Source organism: Lactuca sativa, chromosome 3 (genome assembly GCF_002870075.4).
Source record: "Lactuca sativa cultivar Salinas chromosome 3, Lsat_Salinas_v11, whole genome shotgun sequence".
NCBI classification, from domain to species: Eukaryota; Viridiplantae; Streptophyta; class Magnoliopsida; order Asterales; family Asteraceae; genus Lactuca; species Lactuca sativa.
The window spans coordinates 90,935,698-90,955,712 of record NC_056625.2 but is presented as its reverse complement, the minus strand read 5'-3'; the positions used below and the strand labels follow the sequence as shown (position 1 = coordinate 90,955,712).

At 40.1% G+C, this 20,015-nt stretch overlaps 1 protein-coding gene across 1 annotated transcript; it reads left to right on the top strand.

Annotated features, from left to right (window-relative positions):
* The first annotated feature begins 17,489 nt into the window (after positions 1-17,489).
* LOC122197033 (F-box/FBD/LRR-repeat protein At5g53840) lies at positions 17,490-19,700 on the top strand. Its single transcript, XM_042900504.1, has 3 exons — positions 17,490-18,664; positions 18,757-18,936; positions 19,031-19,700. Exons 1-3 carry the CDS (start codon positions 17,774-17,776, stop codon positions 19,484-19,486), a joined length of 1,527 nt encoding a protein of 508 aa, XP_042756438.1. The 5' UTR covers positions 17,490-17,773; the 3' UTR covers positions 19,487-19,700.
* The last annotated feature ends 315 nt before the right edge of the window (positions 19,701-20,015 follow it).

Sequence of the window (20,015 nt, the reverse complement as noted above, 5' to 3'; positions counted from 1 at the left end):
ATACAATAAAAAAAAGTGGGTCATACCCGACTTCGGACCCCGTCCGGCATCGGGCCCTGTCCGGCATCGGGCCCCGCCCGACATCGAGTTGAGCTCGGTAAAACAGGCCCCGCCCTACATACAATAACATATATCAAAATAAACACATACATATGCAAATAATCACAGAGATATATAGCATACAGATATCCATCGGGCCTTGACCCAGAAATCATATAAACACAGCACATATAATAGTCACAAAGACAACTAGCATACTAACAACATAATAGAAACATGGGCCGGCCTTAGTTCCTTCAACCCGCTAAACCCGGTAAGGAAACACACCTCGAATGTTCAAAGGTAACTGGATAAATCCCTGGCCCCGAAAATCAGCTCTACTCAACCCCTAAACATAAACAATCCCTTAAATATCGATCAATATTTCAAAACCCCTTAAAGGTTAAGCTTGGTCAAAATCAAAGTCAACGCTCCGAGTTGACTAAAATCGCCGAGTTGTTCTTCAACTCGCCGAGTTTCCTCCTTAATCACCAAAATCGCAAAAAGTTTGTCCAACTTGCCGAGTTCACCCATGAACTCACCGGGTTTCCCCTTAATCAAGCAGAATTGGGAAAAGTCGATCCAACTCGCCGAGTTCACCTATGAAATTGCCAAGTTCACCTGTGAACTCGTAGATTTCTTTAGGAGACACACCTCTTAATCCATTAAGTCATTCTCGAAAATAAAAGTTCCACCATTTAGATCTAGGCTAGAATATCGACTAAAAGGGTAAAGTTTCCAACTTTACCCTTAAGAACCATCCCAATGGGTAAAGAACCCAAACCCTTAGCTTAGAAGGTTAAGTCTTAAACAATAAGCGTGTATTCATCAAGACAAAGCTCCATAATACAGATCTGGTCCTTAAAGGCTGCTAACACACATAAAGTTTCCAACTTTACGCTCAAGTATACTTAGAAGAGGCTCAAATGATCAAAAGAAGCCATAAGATGGACTTAATGCATGCATGGGGCTCTTAAGACCATAAAGTTGGCACCTTTATGCCAAAAGAGCTCAAGAGGACCATAGATCTGGAAATATATCACTTGGGATGACCTTCAACCCCACCAATCACCTAAACATGGCTAAAAGCCTCAAAACTAACCCAAAAAGAGATCTAATAAAATATTAAGCAAGGTTAGAACTTTATACCAGAGATATGCCAGAAATGAAGCAAAGAATCAAGATCTTGAAGGCTCTAACTTGAATCACCACCTTGCACCAAGCTTCTCCTTCTTCCAATAGCTTCAAACACACCAAAATACACTCAAAGGGCTCACAACACTCAAAAAGGCTTTAGGGTTTCGAGACTAGGGTTAGGGACTTTGGAGGCTGGAAATAAGGCAAACACTTGGGACTCAGGGTGTTTAAAAAGGGTGCAAAACCCTAAATTTAGGGTTTCCTCCAAAGCAGTCAACTCGCTTAGTTGAGACTCCTCAACTCGTCGAGTTGCCTCATTAAAATATGCAGCCAAAAATAACTTCAACATGTCGAGTTGGGGCTTCCAACTCGACGAGTTCTTCAGGAAAAATGTGATACTTGGAATAAAATCTTACCAGAAATAAGGCGTTACACTAAGAGTATTAGGGAGTACCCTAGTACGATGGACGTACGCATATGTACGTTGGGATACGCATGTCTGAGGGAAACCTAAATTTTTAGGGTTTGTTGGGTATTTAAGCACCCTTATATCTCATTTATCCCTATATTTCTAGTCTACAAGACCTTGTGTCATTTTTGGCAAACCCTAACCCCATAAGAGTGTATTGTGAGCTAAAAGTGTGTCCTTTGTGTGCTTAAGGAAGAAGGAGTTGCATCAAGGAGTTTAGAAGTTGAATCAAGCTTGTGGATCTTGGATCATCGCCTTCTTGGGAAGCTCGAGAAGGTAAAAACACTTCACTGTTATGCTTTGTTTTCTTAGAACTCATTTTGGTAGCTTTTGTGGTTCTTCTTGTCTCAAAAGTCCCATTTTTATGCATGATTGGTTTTAGACGTTTTAGGTTGTCCTTTCTGACCCTAAAAAGGGTTCTAAGCCATAAAAATGAGGCCCCTTTAGCTAGTTTGGCTTCATGTATCTTGTAGAAGGTCTTAGTGGATTAAGTGTTGAAGCCATTAAGCACTTAATGAAGAAAATGGGGTTGCGAGGTTACGCCTCACATAGAAGGGAGTATGCACCATGTACTCGGTTAGCTCCCCCGTAATCAATCAATACGAGGCTTGCGTACGTTGAGCGTACCTTAGGAGTACACCCCGCGTACTCGTATGGAACAGCTAATTTTGAGTTAACTCGGTTGGGTTGACTCGGCTGGGTTAACTCAATGGATCTATGGAGTTTGACCATGTTTGACCAAGTTTGACTTTTGAGGGTATTTTGGGTATTGTTGGGATTTTTTATGGAATTGATCACTTGGTGGTTGTAGGCATTTGAGTTGAGAGCTGAGATTCGGAGTTGGGGCTTATTAGTTCTATTTAGCTTGTGAGGTGATTTTTCCTCACTGTACTTTCGGGTCGAAGGCAACAAGGCTAGCTCATTGGTTTGATAACCTAATATTGTTGATATGACGTGTATGGAATAGATATGCATGCTAGTTTTGATATGATAGTCTGGTAGATCTGTAGGACTACATGTGATACTATTTGTTTGTAACATTTCATTTCAAATAGAGTAATTAAATAATAAATCTAGAACCCCAAGATGTAAATTTATATTTTATATTAATTTATACTAGCCCTAAAATGTATAATATTTAGCGGGGTGTTCATTTCGGGGAGCCAACCGATACAATTTTGGTTTTCGAGGTAAAAGTGTAAATCCATGATTTATTTTGTAAAGATTTTTAGAAGTCGGGGGTGTTCAGTATCATTTGGACTTAATATGAAAGGATTTATGGAAGCAAGGGGCTAAAGGGTAAATTTTGGACCTAAGTTGAAAAGGTTTTGTGGAGGAAGGGCCATTTGGTAACATTAGGATTTGATTTGAAAGAAAAAGGAGAAGGAGGGACTAATAGTGTCAATATGGATCAAAGTTTGAAATGGACGGGTACATGAACTGGACTCATCGAATTGCCCTTTTAGTGAGTGAACTCGTCAAGTCAGAACATTGGACTCGGCGAGTTCATCAATCAGAGGCCAGAAAATCGATTTTTTCAGCTTTAAAAAATAACCAAACATCAAATATAATATAAAACAATCCTAGGCTCTGATACCACTGTTGGGTTTTAAGCACTATAACACTCCTATGGTGCACATGCAACCCTAGATGCTTTGTATCTATGTTTTCTCTAATTATACATGCAATTTCAGTTTTCCAAAGCATACATCCTAACTAGCATACAATAGAGGATATACAACATAAAAACCAAGTTAGATGAATACCTCTTGATGTAGTTTGTATTTCTTGGACTTAGAAAGCTTTAGCACCTCACGTGTGATGCCTTTAATGTGTCACAAACACCAAATGCTTGGAGGCTTGAGAGAGTAGGCTAGTTAGCTCAATATCGGTCACTCTTATTAGATTGAATGGGCAACCGATTTTAGTGTTAGGGGGTTGCTTTTATAGTGTTAAAAAGGCTAGGGTTTCATCCAGGCAAACCCTAATGCACCTTGAGCCTTCATATTTCTTAGGCTCCATGGGTTAAACCTCTATGGACTATCATATTTGTTTAGCGCATCCTAATCAACCATAGATCATTGGCCCACACTATAAGAATCATTGATTTACTTAATCAGTCCCCGTATATTTAATTAGTCTCTTTTGATCACTAAATTAATTCCAAATTAATTCTTGATCAATACTAATTAAATAATATGATTTCTCAATTAATAAATTATACTTATAACATATTAATAAATCACAAATAATCTTTCTCTCAAAAGTCCATCCTATCAAATTGCTCTGGTGAAGGCAACCTAAAAGGACAATGCTATTATCGAGTCAAGTACATACCAGTTATAGTTATGGTCTTAGACACCTAATCCAACCAAAACATGGTCCCAAAAATTTTGTTTTTAATAATAGATAAAATAGTGATTCCAATAACATCCAAACATCTCAAAAAAAAAAACCAATGTATTAATTGTCATAAAATCAGAGTAAACATCAAGTGCGGAATCCAGTGGTGTGTGCGATGCAGTCATCCCGAGCTCTTCCCTCTAGGACCAGAAGTACCTGAAACATAAATGGAAAACTGTAAGCACAAAGCTTAGTGAGTTCCCGCTAAACACCACATACCAACTATACAATAAAAAAAAAGTGGGCCATACCCGACTTCGGACCCCGTCCGGCATCGGGCCCTGTCCGGCATCGGGCCCTGCACGACATCGAGTTGAGCTCGGTAAAACAGGCCCCGCCCTACATACAATAACATATATCAAAATAAACACATACACATGCAAATAATCACAGAGATATATAGCATACGGATATCCATCGGGCCCCGCCTAACATCGGGCCTTGACCCAGAAATCATATAAACACAGCACATATAATAGTCACAAAGACAACTAGAATACTAACAACATAATAGAAACATGGGTCGGCCTTAGTTCCTTCAACCCGCTAAACCCGGTAAGGAAACACACCTCGAATGTTGAAAGGTAACTGGATAAATCCCTGGCCCCGAAACTCAGCTCTACTCAACCCCTAAACATAAACAATCCCTTAAATATCGATCAATATTTCAAAACCCCTTAAAGGTCAAGCTTGGTCAAAATCAAAGTCAACGCTCCGAGTTGACTAAACTCGCCGAGTTGTTCTTCAACTCGCCGAGTTTCCTCCTTAATCACCAAAATCGCAAAATGTTGGTCCAACTTGCCGAGTTCACCCATGAACTCACCGGGTTTCCCCTTAATCAAGCAGAATCGGGAAAAGTCGATCCAACTCGCCGAGATCACCTATGAAATTGCCAAGTTCACCTATGAACTCGTAGATTTCTTTAGGAGACACACCTCTTAATCCATTAAGTCACCATTCTCGAAAATAAAATTTCCACCATTTAGATCTAGGCTAGAATATCGACTAATAGGGTAAAGTTTCCAACTTTACCCTTAAGAACCATCCCAATGGGTAAAGAACCCAAACCCTTAGCTTAGAAGGTTAAGTCTTAAACAATAAGCATGTATTCATCAAGACAAAGCTCCATAATACAAATCTGGTCCTTAAAGGCTGCTAACACACATAAAGTTTCCAACTTTACGCTCAAGTATACTTAGAAGAGGCTCAAATGATCAAAAGAAGCCATAAGATGGACTTAATGCATGCATGGGGCTCTTAAGACCATAAAGTTGGCACCTTTATGCCAAAAGAGCTCAAGAGGACCATAGATCTGGAAATATATCGCTTGGGATGACCTTCAACCCCACCAATCACCTAAACATGGCTAAAAGCCTCAAAACTAACCCAAAAAGAGATCTAATCAAATATTAAGCAAGGTTAGAACTTTATACCAAAGATATGCCAGAAATGAAGCAAAGAATCAAGATCTTGAAGGCTCTAACTTGAATCACCACCTTGCACCAAGCTTCTCCTTCTTCCAATAGCTTCAAACACACCAAAATACACTCAAAGGGCTCACAACACTCAAAAAGGCTTTAGGGTTTCGAGACTAGGGTTAGGGACTTTGGAGGCTGGAAATAAGGCAAAAACTTGGGACTCAAGGTGTTTAAAAAGGGTGCAAAACCCTAAATTTAGGGTTTCCTCCAGAGCAGTCAACTTGCTTAGTTGAGACTCCTCAACTCGTCGAGTTGCCTCATTAAAATCTGCAGCCAAAAATAACTTCAACATGTCGAGTTGGGGCTTCCAACTCGACGAGTTCTTTAGGAAAAATGTGATACTTGGAATAAAATCTTACCAGAAATAAGGCGTTACACTAAGAGTATTAGGGAATACCCTAGTACGATGGACGTACGCATATGTACGTTGGGATACGCATGTCTGAGTGAAACCTAAATTTTTAGGGTTTGTTGGGTATTTAAGCACCTTTATATCTCATTTACCCCTATATTTCCAGTCTACAAGACCTTGAGTCATTTTTGGCAAACCCTAACCCCATAAGAGTGTATTTTGAGCTAAAAGTGTGTCCTTTGTGTGCTTAACGAAGAAGGAGTTGCATCAAGGAGTTTAGAGGTTGAATCAAGCTTGTGGATCTTGGATCATCGCCTTCTTGGGAAGCTCCAGAAGGTAAAAACACTTCACTTTTATGCTTTGTTTTCTTAGATCTCATTTTGGTAGCTTTTGTGGTTCTTCTTGTCTCAAATGTCCCATTTTTATGCATGATTGGTTTTGGACGTTTTAGGCTGTCCTTTCTGACCCTAAAAAGGGTTCTAAGCCATAAAAATGAGGCCCCTTTAGCTAGTTTGGCTTCATGTATCTTGTAGAAGGTCTTAGTGGATTAAGTGTTGAAGCCATTAAGCACTTAATGAAGAAAATGGGGTTGCGAGGTTACGCCTCACATAGAAGGGAGTATGCACCATGTACTCGGTTAGCTCCCCCATAATCAATCAATGCGAGGCTTGCGTACGTTGAGCGTACCTCAGGAGTACACCCCGCGTACTCGTATGGAACAGCTAATTTTGAGTTAACTCGGTTGGGTTGACTCGGCTGGGTTAACTCAATGGATCTATGGAGTTTGACCATGTTTGACCAAGTTTGACTTTTGAGGGTATTTTGGGTATTGTTGGGATTTTTTATGGAATTGATCACTTGGTGGTTGTAGGCATTTGAGTTGAGAGCTGAGATTCGGAGTTGGGGCTTATTAGTTCTATTTAGCTTGTGAGGTGAGTTTCCCTCACTGTACTTTCGGGTCGAAGGCAACAAGGCTAGCTCATTGGTTTGATAACCTAATATTGTTGATATGACGTGTATGGAATAGATATGCATGCTAGTTTTGATATGATAGTCTGGTAGATCTGTAGGATGTGATACTATTTGTTTGTAACATTTCATTTCAAATAGAGTAATTAAATAATAAATCTAGAACCCCAAGATGTAAATTTATATTTTATATTAATTTATACTGGCCCTAAAATGTATAATATTTAGCAGGGTGTTCATTTCGGGGAGCCAACCGATACAATTTGGGTTTTCGAGGTAAAAGTGTAAATCCATGATTTATTTTGTAAAGATTTTTAGAAGTCAGGGGTGTTCAGTATCATTTGGACTTAATATGAAAGGATTTATGGAAGCAAGGGGCTAAAGGGTAAATTTTGGACCTAAGTTGAAAAGGTTTTGTGGAGGAAGGGCCATTTGGTAACATTAGGATTTGATTTGAAAGAAAAAGGAGAAGGAGGGACTAATAGTGTTAATATGGATCAAAGTTTGAAATGGACGGGACTTATAAACCCATCACCTTGTTTCCTAACCCTAAACCTAGCATCATACACCAACCACTACCCTCCTTCCGCCTATCTCCAACGCCGCCAACTTATCACCCCTCCAACCGTTAGCCGCCATTGCCACCTCCTTAACTTCGTCGTGAGCCTCCACCTGAGTCGTGCATTGCCTCCGCTATCTGCTGCCAACAATGTTGTGAACCGCAAGGACCAACGAACACTATTGCTCCCATTGACCGGTGAAACTGTAGTGCTCTTCTCTGTCTTCTTCTGCCACTGCACGGTCGTCGTCGTCGCCATTCCGAGCGGCTGTTGCGGGACCTGCATTTTGGATCATTGGAATTGAATTATGAATTACACCCGATCACACCGTATGATTTCTCTAGTACAGTGATGAACTTAATGGATTAAGTCCTTAGTGGGTTAAGTAAGAAACACTTAACCCTAATCGTCATTTTATGTGAAACCAGAATTTTTCTTAGGCCATGAGTTGGGCCTTTCTATTGGGGTTTTGGTGATTGGGCTTTTGATGGGGCATCCAAGAACAAGTATATATGAACTAGAATATTTAGATGGGCTTTAGGGTAAGGCCCATGTGAGGGGTTTTGGCCCAATTTGGAAAATTAGGCCATGTGTTGGGCTTTGGTCCATTAGTTGACTTTTGAGCCTTTGGAGTGTGAGTTGGGCCTTAGGCTTGGAACCCAATTATTAATTTAGTGTTTTTTTGATGTTGACAGTTCGGAAACCTGTCATCCAGCAGCTAGGGTTTCGTCTGCGAGACTTCAGCAGTGTGAGGTGAGTTCTTCTCATTGGATTGTTATCCTGATATGTTATATGCTCGAGTACTGTATGATCTGTTAAATCAGTATCCTGGTAGATAGGATGTTATTATTTTATTATGATTCGTTAGATCGGTATCCTGGTAAATAGGATGTTACTTTGCTTAGTAATCTGTTAGATCTGTTGACTGGCTGTAGACTGTTATGTGATTATCTGTTATATGAGCATATATGATTGGTGGTTAAGGCTTTACTGCTTTGTGCATGAGTCAACAGACCGGGGCATTCCAACCCGATGGTTGTGGGCCGAGAGTATTCCATCCCGAGGGTGATTGGACTCGCAGTATGTTGGCATTCTAACCCGGTGGTTGAGGGTCGGGGTATTCTTACCAGATTGTTGATTGGACCCATAGTGTGTTGGCATTCCAACCCGATGGTTGATGGTTGGGGTATTCTATCCCGATGGATTATTGGACCAGAGTATATTGGCATTCCAACCTGATGGTTGAGGGCCTGGGATATTCCATCCCGATGGAAGATTGGACCCATAGTATGTTGTTTGTGATATACATTGGCGGAGCTTTATTAGGACAAGGGGGGTTGTGGCCCTCCCTGATTTTATGTTTATAAATAGTCCTTATACTTTCATTTTATACATTTTAGATCCAAAAAAATAAAATTTTGGTTGTGGCCCCCTTGCTTACCAACTTTATACATATTATATCCCCCCCCCACCAAATCAAACGTTGAAGCTCCACCCCTTGTGATATATATTATTTTGTGTGTGTTGGTATTTTGGGTAAACTCACTGAGCTTTGTGCTTACTGTTTCAGTTATTGTTTCAGGTGCTTCAGAGGTCTTGACAAGGCGAAGGCGTGACCGTCCACATCCTCGCGTTTTAGACTTATGGTTTTTGGGATACTCTGATATGAAACTATTTTTAAAACATTTTGTAATAACTAATGGATTTTGGATGTTTGAAATTTTTTTAAATTGGCTTGATTTATATGGGTGTTACAAGTTGGTATCAAAGCCTTGGTTTGAGTGAATTAGAGGAACACTCGTGTGAATCCAGTCACAAACTAAGGAAAAAGATTTCCAAAATAATTTTCAAATGGTTTTCAAAATACTAAAGGAGGATGTGAAGTGTACGATCAGTCGGAGCCAGTAAGTAGACCCCAAAATACCATACAAGTATTTGATGTTGTGATATGTTAGAACAGTATGCTAGTGATAGGCTAGGGATCTTCAGGAATTGCATGATATAGTTGCCCGATTATATGATGCCTTAGTTCCTATAGGGTTCTCTTGTTAAGATGATATGTGAATTTTTCGCATGTGAATTCACTATGGAGTGGATACGCTAAGTCACATACTGCATGGTTTAAAAGATCTTAGGCTGAGAGGTTTGGCCCTGCTGCGTAGCTCTCGTCTGAGTCCAACCGTTGTGGGATTGAATCTTTTAGCCTAATATTTTTTAAACAGTGGGGTATGTGATTGTATTCATGTGATAGTCAACTGGAACCAATGGAGGGTCGTGTGGCAAGCGTGGTATGGATGAGTCGTATGGGGTCAGCTGGCCAGTAGCATTATTGGACGAGGTAGCGGTGGTTTCCCTTGTTTGGGCACGGTTTATATTGGGTCGGCATGAAGAAGGATTAGCCACTCTTGAGAGAGTAAGGGCAGGGCGAAGATGCACGAAAGATGGTGGGAGACTGAGATCGAGGATTTCATGGGAAGATCTGTCATATCTTATTGCATTTTAGTGTCAGTTGACTCCTTTGCATGAATGTTTCTTGCTTTGTGCTTTGTGCAACTCATGAGTGATGTTAGTTAGCCATTAAGTGAATATGTCAAGTCACATGTGAAAAAGGTTGGATAATATCATAGTGACAGATTTGACCCTGCTTCGCAGCTCTTGTCCGAGTTCAACAATTATAGGGATGAGTCTGTTACTCGAAGGATTATCCAATCTTTGTTGCATGTGATTGTATTCATGGAATGGCTAATTGATATTGTGAGGGATTCTTCAGCAGCTGATGGCAGAGGGGGTGTGGGTGAGTCATAGGATGGCCTAGGGAGTATTAGTGCGGTGGTTTCGCCAAGGAGCAGGTTTCAGAAGTATTTTGTGACTTGGACTTAGAGGAACTTAGATAATTCTGGAGGAGAGTATGGATAGGTGTGGAAGGTAGTATTGGGCATTACTGAAAGCATAGGATCCATACTCGAATCAAGGAAGATCTCGAGGATTCTAAGGGCTAGTTAGGGAAGGTAACATGGTTGGATACCATGGTTTGCGACAGTGGTTCTGTTCCTGTCAATATTTTGGTTGTGGTTGCTCAGATATGAGGATGGTCCTGGTATTTGGTGTGAGTCCAGTGGTTTTATCAATTTTGGTTATCTGGTGCAGACCTAGTGAGTTTTGGTTTGAGGATTCGAGGGTTTTGCTCGAGGCCGGGATGCGAGTCGCGGGACTCAGGAAGGGAGTGATGATTATGATCAGCTTAGTTTGTAGCTGGAAGTAGAATGGTTGATTGATGGATTGGAATGTCATTTTCAAGGGAAAGGATTGTGCCCTTTCAGTTTTCCGAGTTCGAGGGAGTGAGCAGGTTTGTGACCCCAGAGTTAGGTTGTATTCCAGCTCGGGGTCAGTTAGTCGCAGGGGTTGGCGATAGTATTTCAGTGTTGGTGAGTGCTGGTGGGTCGATGTGGCATGAGTATCTTGTGAAGCGTATGCGATCACAGTTCCTACCCATAGGAGCTAAGGTCTGGTTCGCTTTGGATCTCTTGTACCGGGTGGCAAGGATCGATTGTGCGATCTATTATACTTTCGGGATTGGAGCCTATGTCTTGAGAATAGTTGTAGCCTGATTTAGGGCAGAGGTTGTTTCAGTTACTGCAGTTCAGTTGTGGATGATTGAGCTGGTGAGTGAGTCAGGGTGCGAGACCCTGAATGATATGATTTCTAGAGCCCAAGAGCGGGAGATTTTTTTGGAGCACATTAGGAAGAGGGTTATTATATGGGAGCTCTGGGGACAGGGTCCCACAGGATGGTTATTCAACATTGTTAGGATTCAGTGGTTTCAGTAACCGTTATTGATTGGTTGATGAAAGCGCCAAGGGAAGTAGCTCGTTGCTGAGGTATTGGTTGCAGTATCTATCTTTTGGTCTTCAAGATTTGAATGTGGTATCCTTCAAGAATTAGGGACTTTGGGTTTCACTGGGATTCAGGAAGTGCTCATCTTTTTCTTAGAAGTGTGTAATCTTTTGGGATTGGCTAGTGATGGAGCATTAGTAGATAAGCACTAATTGTCATCGGGTTGATTGTTGTAAGGTAAGAAGGAATGGGAACCCTTCAATTTTCGTGTGCTTTGAGAATTTAGTCGATTCTAAATGGAGGAGAATCGTCTAGGGATTCAGAAGTAGGAGCAATTTCAAAACTATGATAACTTTCGCATCCTTGTCAGGAAGGAGGACATCCCAAGCAGCTGTATGGAATACGGATAGTATGAGTTGGGAGTTCGGTAAATCTCCCCAGCATGTGAATCGTGTCTTCTCAGTGCTTGGTAACAGAGGTTGGGGAATTAGGTTGGGTTTCCAATCGTTAATTGAGTTCAGTGCGGGTGTTCGGTCGAGTGTGTGCTCGACTCTGAGGGTATTTGGATTGATAGATTGAGAGTAAGACACTAGGCTGCGATTGTGGTGGAGTGAAAGTGTTATCAGACTGTGGGATGACCCGTAGCGTTCACAAAATATTTCAGATGGTTAGGTCAGGATGGGTCAGTTCATAAGATTGTGGGTAGACCACAACCTGATGGGAATCAAGAAACAGTAGGTCGTTGGGGACCGGGCATGATGTAAGACTATAGTATTCTGGTAGCGTTCACTTTTCGTATCTGATTCGATGGTGACAGGTTGTCAGGCTATTACAATTGGATGGACCAGAAGGATTGATGGATCCATGAGTGGTGATATAACTAGGGCAGTTATTGCTAGTCGAAGTTTCCTTCGGATGTCGCATGGAGCGACTGTAAGATTGCCCATTGATTCAACAACTGGGCAGGAATCTGGTATTCTGAATGAGCTTTCTGTCAAGTATAAGTGTATTGCAGGGAAATTTGGCATGTGACTCTGTCTTCTAGTAGGAAGCTCAGGTTATCAGAAGTTGAGTAGCCAGTTGGGAGTTAAGTGCAATGAATTCAGCAATGATTCAGTGTGGGCGGTCTGCCAGGGAGCCAGACCATCTCGAGACTTCAGATTTCATATTGAGTAAATGTGATCATATTACAAAGAATTCATTTATCTTCAGGTTTCAGAACCATGCGAAGTTTGGCTACGATTGCCTTGGAAATCTGGGGTATGCTTATAGTTGTGACCGTGTTGCTCCAGTGATTTGGCGTGTCAAGAATGGCAAGGAATGATTTCAAGGACGACATCCAATTTAAGTGGGGGAGAGTTGTAACATTCCATTTCAAATAAAGTATTTAAATAATAAATCCGGAACCCCAAGAGGTAAATTTATATTTTATATTAATTTATAGTAGCCCTAAAACCATAATATTTAGTTGGGTGTTGATTTCGGGGAGCCAAACGATACAATTTGGGTTTTCAAGGTTTAAAGTGTAATTCTGGGATTTATTTTGTAAAGATTTTTAGAAGTCATGAGGGTGTTTGGTATCATTTGGACTTAATATGGAAGGATTTATGGAAGCAGGGGCTAAAGGGTAAATTCTGGACCTAAGTTGAAAAGGTTTTGTAGAGTAGGGGCCATTTGGTAACATTGGGATTTGATTTGAAAGAAAAGGGGAAGGAGGGATTAATAGTGTCAATATGGATCAAAGTTTGAAATGGACTGGACTTATAAGCCCGTCACCTTGTTTCCCAATCCTAATCCTAGCATCATACACCAACCGCCACCCTCCATCCTCCAATCTCCAGCGCCGCCACCTTATCACCCCTCCAACTGTTAGCCGCCATCGGCACCTCCTTATCATCGTCGTGAGCTTCCAATAGAGTCGTGCATTGTTGTCGCTATCTGCTGCCAACGAAGCTGTGAACCGCAAGGACCGGCGAACACCATTGCTCCCATTGACCGGTGAAACCGCAGTGCTCTTCTTCGTCTTCTTCTACCGCTGTTGCGGCTGACGTTCTTCCTCGGCTGCCTCATCTCCTTCCCAACCCGTAGCTGCTACCGCCGCAGTTACTGCCAACGAAGACGAAGATCGCCGTTGTCGAACAACCATTGTTCTGTTGTTGTCGTTGTTGGACTGTTCCGACGAGATGGTGGCAGTGTTTGTGGGTTGCAATGCGGATGCACAAGTGTGTGGGCTTTCTGTTGAGTAGAAGTCATGAAGAACAACCATGGCAGCCGGCCATGGTAGCTGCCACCGATGACGCTATTGTTACCACCATTAGCCGCGGCTGTCACCGCCATTCATGTTGTTGCCACCACCGTACACCACCAGGTGGGTGACTGGATTCATTTACAAACAGAAAGAGCGTGTGTGTATGTGTGTGTGGTTACTTGGCCAGAAATCACAAGAGAACCACCACCACCACTGTGAGGTGGTGGCTAGCACCTCCGACCACCGCCTGCTACCACAAGTACGGCTATGTGTGTGTATTTTATTATGTGTGTTATTTTGGATACTTGTTATATGGATGTTGTATCATTGTATTATGGCCGGAATAATCAAGGAAAAACCCATAACCACCACCGTGAGGTGGTGGCTGTCGCCTTCTGCCGCCACCAGCCGCCGTGTTGGGTGACGGTGTGCATTGGGTGTTTGGATTGTTAGTTTAGATGCTTGGATATATTTGGCCTAAATTCATAACCCCCACCACGAGGTGGTGGCCGCCACTGTGAGCCGCTGTTGACCGCCACTACCCAAGGTGGTAGTGGGTGGTGCCCGACTTATTTAACCCTAATTGACCTAATGAAGCCCTAATTGACCTAAAAGCCTAACCATTTGACAAATGGGCACGTGATTGGGTTGGAAACCCTAATTAGGGTTTAGAAAACCCTAATTTTGGATTTGTTGGTTTGGGCTTATCGGGACCCGCATTTTGGGTCATTGGAATTGAATTATGAATTACACCCGATCACACCATATGATTTAAGAAACACTTTATGTGAGAAACACTTAACCCTAATCGTCATTTTATGTGAAAACCCTAATTTTGCTTGGGCCTTGAGTCGGGCCTTTCTATTGGGTTTTGGTGATTGGGCTTTTGATGGGCCATCCAAGAACAAGTATATATGAACTACAATATTTAGATAGGCTTTGGGGTAAGGTCCATGTGAGGGGTTTTGGCCCAATTTGGAAAATTAGGCCATGTTTTGGGCTTTGGTCCATTGGTTGACTTTTGGGCCTTTGGAGTGTGAGTTGGGCCTTGGGCTTGGAACCCAATTATTAATTGGGTGTTGTTTTGATGTTGACAGTTCGGAAATTTATCATCCAGCAGTTAGGGTTTCGTCTGTGGGACTTCAACAGTGTGAGGTGAGTTCTTCTCACTATATCAACAAGGTCTAAGCACCAAGGTCGGCCCTTTGGATTGTTAACCTGATATGTTATATGCTCGAGTACTTTATGATATGTTAGATCAGTATCCTGGTAGATAGGATGTTATTATGTGATTATGATTCGTTAGATCGGTATCCTGGTAAATAGGATGTTACTTTGCTTAGTAATTTGTTAGATCTGTTGACTGGTTGTAGACTGTTATGTGATTATCTGTTATATGAGCATATATGATTGGTGGTTGAGGTTTTACTGCTTTGTGCGTGAGTCAACAGACCGGGGCATTCCAACCCAATGGTTGTGGGCCGAGAGTATTCCATCCTGAGGATGATTGGACTCGCAGTATGTTGGCATTCCAACTTGGTGGTTGGGGGACGTGGTATTACAACCCGAAGGTTTATTGGACCCGTAGTGTGTTGGCATTCCAACCCGATGGTTGATGGCTGGGGTATTCCATCCCGATGGATTATTAGACCCATAGTATATTGGCATTCCAACCTGATGGTTGAGGGCCTGGGATATTCCATCCTGATGGAAGATTGGACCCATAGTATATTGTTTGTGATATATGTTATTTTGTGTGTGTTGGTATTTTGGGGGAACTAACTAAGCTTTGTGCTTACGATATTTGTTTATTGTTTCAGGTGCTTCTGAGGTCTCGGTAAGGCGAAGGCGTGAACGTACACATCCTCGCGTTTTGGAATTATGATTTTTGGGATTCTCTGATATGAAATTATTTTGAAAACATTTTGTAATAACTAATGGCTTTTGGATGTTTGAAAAAGTTTTAAATTGACTTGATTTTTATGGGTGTTACGTTGTTTATTTCTATATGATATTATCTGTTATATGTCAACATATTGTGTGGGTTGGGTTGGGGTTGTACTGCTTCGTGTTGTAGCCAACAAACCCTAGAGCATACTAGATGTGAGCTGAGGGTCAGGGAGGGCATGCCAGACTCATACTGAGGGCTCATGAGCATTCCAGATACGAGCTGAGGGTCGGGAAGGGCATGTCAGACTCATACTGAGGGCTTAGTGGTATTCAGTTTGAGGACTGGTCAGGCTGGGGAGCAAGTCAGACATAAGTTGTGGGCCCAGGGGGCACACCAAATTTATGTTGTGGGCTCAGGGTAATCCAGTCTGTTAGTTGTGGTCCCATTGCATGATGTTATTATATTTGTGCTCTTTATTTGTGTATTGGTATTTTGGCGTAACTCACTAAGCTTTGGACTTACAGTTTTGGATTATGTTTTAGGTACCTCAGATGATCTTGGGAAGGCAAAGGCCTGATCGTGCACCCTCATGTTGTGTTTTGTGATTTTAGGAAAACTCTGATGTTAAACATGTTTTGGAAACTACAATGTAAACAATTTTGATTTTTGGTTGGTTTGAAAAAGTTTAAATTTTTATGAAATTTATGGATGTAACAGATAATTCAAATTTAATCTTAATCCCTTATCCTTCGATAAATATTAATTATTGCTTATGAGTATTATTTTTAAAAGAAAATTCAATTACGAGAATCAAGCTCTTGTTTTGTTACGGTATGTGTTACATTGAAACAATTTTGCTATAACAAAATGGGTAAACCCAAATGAATACGTTTATAATCATCCATTTTCAGTGAAAAAAAAAAATAAATAAATAATAATAATAATAATAATAATAATAATAATAATAATAATAATACCTCCAATGCCATTTAAATTGGTACGAGTACCCAATTTAATGGGAAAGAGACCTTAATACATTGGTTTATAACCACCAATTATCAAAAATAAAGAAAAAGTCAAAAAAATATAAATAAATAAAGAGCCCATTACCGCCTATACGTTTGGAATTGGTAGGATAGGAGTTCCAACTTCAAGTCTATGGGCGAAAAAACCTAAGTGCAAGAGATTAAAACCGTTAATTCTCAAAAAGAATATATTCGAACGTAAAAACCATTATTTTCAATTCTTCGTGAACCAATCTTAAGAGCATATGGTATGGACAACGATAAATACTATTATTGTTGATGTGACACCTCATAACCTAGTCATAACAAGATGAATACCTCATCTCCTTCTTTTTGTTGTATCTAGTTGTGTTGTTTCTTGTTGTGGTCATACCTAAATGAAACATGATCTTCTATTGGTTGGCTGCACAATTTCTCTCTCTCTATCTCTCTCCTTTTTACGAGTATTATAACACCATGAACACCACCCCCATTTATTGTTGCTTCTTGTTATAACACCACTTCAAGTGCTCATGCCATATGTTCTAAGAGATTTATGGTTTAGTCTTATTTTTTATGGTTTCGGTGTAAACCAGTTTGGTCTGCAGTGTTTGTGCTCTCAAACCGCAGATGAATATTAAAATTTAAAATATTAAAAACAGGACCTTTGGGACATCGAAGTGCAACAAGCCTTGACTTAGGCATCTAAAGTGATAGTTTAAAAATTATATTTATTTTCCCAATATAAAAAATGCTTATGTTTATCTGAACCGAGACTTAAACTAATCATGTGTTTTCCAATGCTAAACATACGACTTAATACCAAAACGGGATTGATCTTGAGATTGAAGTTTAAATGCTTAGATTTTAACTTTCTTTTTCATGAAAGTGATAAAGATTATCATAGGGATAAGATTAATTTTAAATAAGTTTACGGATAAGATAAGTTTGTTTTAGCATTTTAAGGTTGTACCTCTTAAATATCTATAAACTTTTTGTGATGACGATAGAAACCAACTCAAAAGCTTATTCTAAATATTAATAAGCTTCATGTAAGCATCGGCTCTTAAACTCATTACAAGTAACATTCTTATACACACATTTTCACACGCAAAACAACACTTGGCATTCCAATCTGTGTGCAATTCGATCCTCCAGCTTATCTACGGGAAAAAAGGGTATGTTTTGGCATAATTTCTAAATATCTCATTTCATTGTCCCTTGCAATTACTAATTGCATTCTTGTTTTATTAGTTATAAATCCATGTAGAATGGGTCTGTTTTTAGGGTGTAATCGACTGAAATTGACAACAAACCATACTCAATCTCATTGCAGCAGCTTTTGGAGTAAAAAAGTATGCTTAATAAAGATCTGTAAAGATCCATAGAATGGAGCATGTAGAAGTCGATAGATTAAGCAGCTTGCCAGATGAACTAATCCATAAAATCCTTTCTTTCATTAACATCAAAGATGCTATTAGCATTAGTGTATTATCATCTAGATGGAGGTTTATCTGGACTTCAATGCCCTATCTGAACTTCGAGAATATTATTCTCAATCATGGACGCCAATTCTCCAAATTTATTTCTGAAGTTCTATCTCACCGAAATAATCAAATACAATTGTCTTCAGTCAAGCTTGTTCTTGGGAGAACACTTATTGATGACGAATCTGTGGCAAGAATTCTCAACTGTGCATTCTCTCACAATATCAAACACCTCACTGTTACACGCTCACCTGGAGAATTTATTGGATATTATCTTTTTTACAGATCATCATTTATTGCGACACCAAAGTGGGACCTCCCAGCTTTAACCACATTGGATCTTCACCATGTCAAACTGTCTAATGATAACGATGGAAGTGGTTTCTTCTCAAAGTGCACCAATTTGAAGAACTTGTCCTTAATTGCATGCACATTAATGAAGGGAACCAAAGTTTTGAATATTTGTCTTCCTCGGCTTTCTAAACTTACACTTAAATATATACGTGCAAATATTGAATTAATTGCACCTCAACTAAAGAATCTGACTATTAGATGGTGTGTTGGGAAGCATCTGATTTCTACACCTGGGCTTACCTCATTGGTCATACAAAGTTATCAACGTTGGCAGCTTTCTTATTCTACACAACCAGGTTTAGGTTTAGGTTTCCCTTGTTTGGAGAAGGTTGACCTCTTTGTGCACTATCCATCCGATGCAGATGTTCATAAAATAGTTTCTCTGCTTCAACACCTCCCTAATGTCAAGCTTCTTACACTTAACTTGGATCTTCTTGAGGTATTGCGCCTTGAATATTGCAAACACACATGGTAATGAAGATGGCATTAATTAAATTTATAGGAAATTTTATTTTGTTATATTTTTTGCAGAGTCTTTCATCATCCGTGGAACTAATCCCACATCAAGTCTGTGTTTTTGATAACGCGAAGATTTTGAAGTTTACAACAAAAACGCCCGTAAAGGTATACTTAGAGGTAACCAACTCTACAGATATCAAAAACAATGATGATAGTTTACCAAATGCCATCTTCCCAATGATCTCACATGAGGTATTCAAACAATATATACCAATATAAATATATTATTTATTGGGTTTTATGAACTCAATTGTTATTGCTCAATTACCAACTTGAAATTCTGCAGGAGATTAGAGCTATGTGGGATATGGCATCAGCGCAAGTATTGGTGAAACAATTGAGGGTGTTGCTTAAGGAGTGTAGAGCAAATACAAATAGTGACACCAACAACGCTCATATGCATGAACATGGAAAATCACAAGTTGGGAAGCACTGCGCGTGGGCATTGCAGTTGAACCTTAGGGAAATGATGCCACTGATTCAGCATACAGAAATTGTTGCAGCACTAGAGACTTGTCTCATGATGCCTTGGATTAGGCAAAAGTATATTCAAAGATCAGAGACTCCTCCCATCATTGCATGGTTGGAGGAAATGTGTGCAGTGTTTGAGCGCATTGAAAGACTGATAACTCAGCTGTCTGCATCAAAGAGGGTTGTGTTGCAACCAGTTTTTCTTAGTTTGTGTGAAGATGCAACCATTCTCACCAATAATATGTTGGGATGGATAAGGACAGTAAATTAGACTCATTATTAATTATTATTGGTTATTATTATTTCTCGTTGTCTAGTTGCAGATAATCAAACGGTAGATTTATTTGGCTTCTATGCATTTAGTAGGTAGGTAAGGAAGAATTCAAGAGCCCTGGAATGATAGTTACATTTTTGTTAAGAAAATATTTGGTGGAATGGAATGATTTTAGGGTTGACGTTTGTTTGAGATTCAATGAAAAACTTGGTTTGTGGGTATTTTGTTTGCCATCTTTTTTACTTGTTTCACCAAAAGACAAAAGTAAATACAATGAGTATTAATGTTAATGATACTCCTAAATCCTTTTATTTTATTGAATCATGTTGTTTTCATGTAGCCTTTCCAGAAAAGTGTTGCATTTGATCTATGTAGTTTTTGCATCACTTTCCTTGTACGAAGCTATAGGTGTTGAAAAAAACTAAAATCGAATGAACGAACGGCTTTTTCATTTTTCAGTTAAACCAAATATCCGAAACCTTATTTGGTTCAGTTTTCGGTTTCTATTTCTACCGGTGGGTTTTTT

Bases quoted from the DNA above. Each gene is read 5' to 3' on its own strand.
- LOC122197033 (XM_042900504.1), top strand. From the start codon at position 17,774: ATGGAGCATGTAGAAGTCGATAGATTAAGCAGCTTGCCAGATGAACTA. The intron at 18,665-18,756 runs GTATTGCGCCTT...TATTTTTTGCAG, and splicing joins TTAACTTGGATCTTCTTGAG to AGTCTTTCATCATCCGTGGA. The intron at 18,937-19,030 runs GTATTCAAACAA...GAAATTCTGCAG, and splicing joins TCCCAATGATCTCACATGAG to GAGATTAGAGCTATGTGGGA.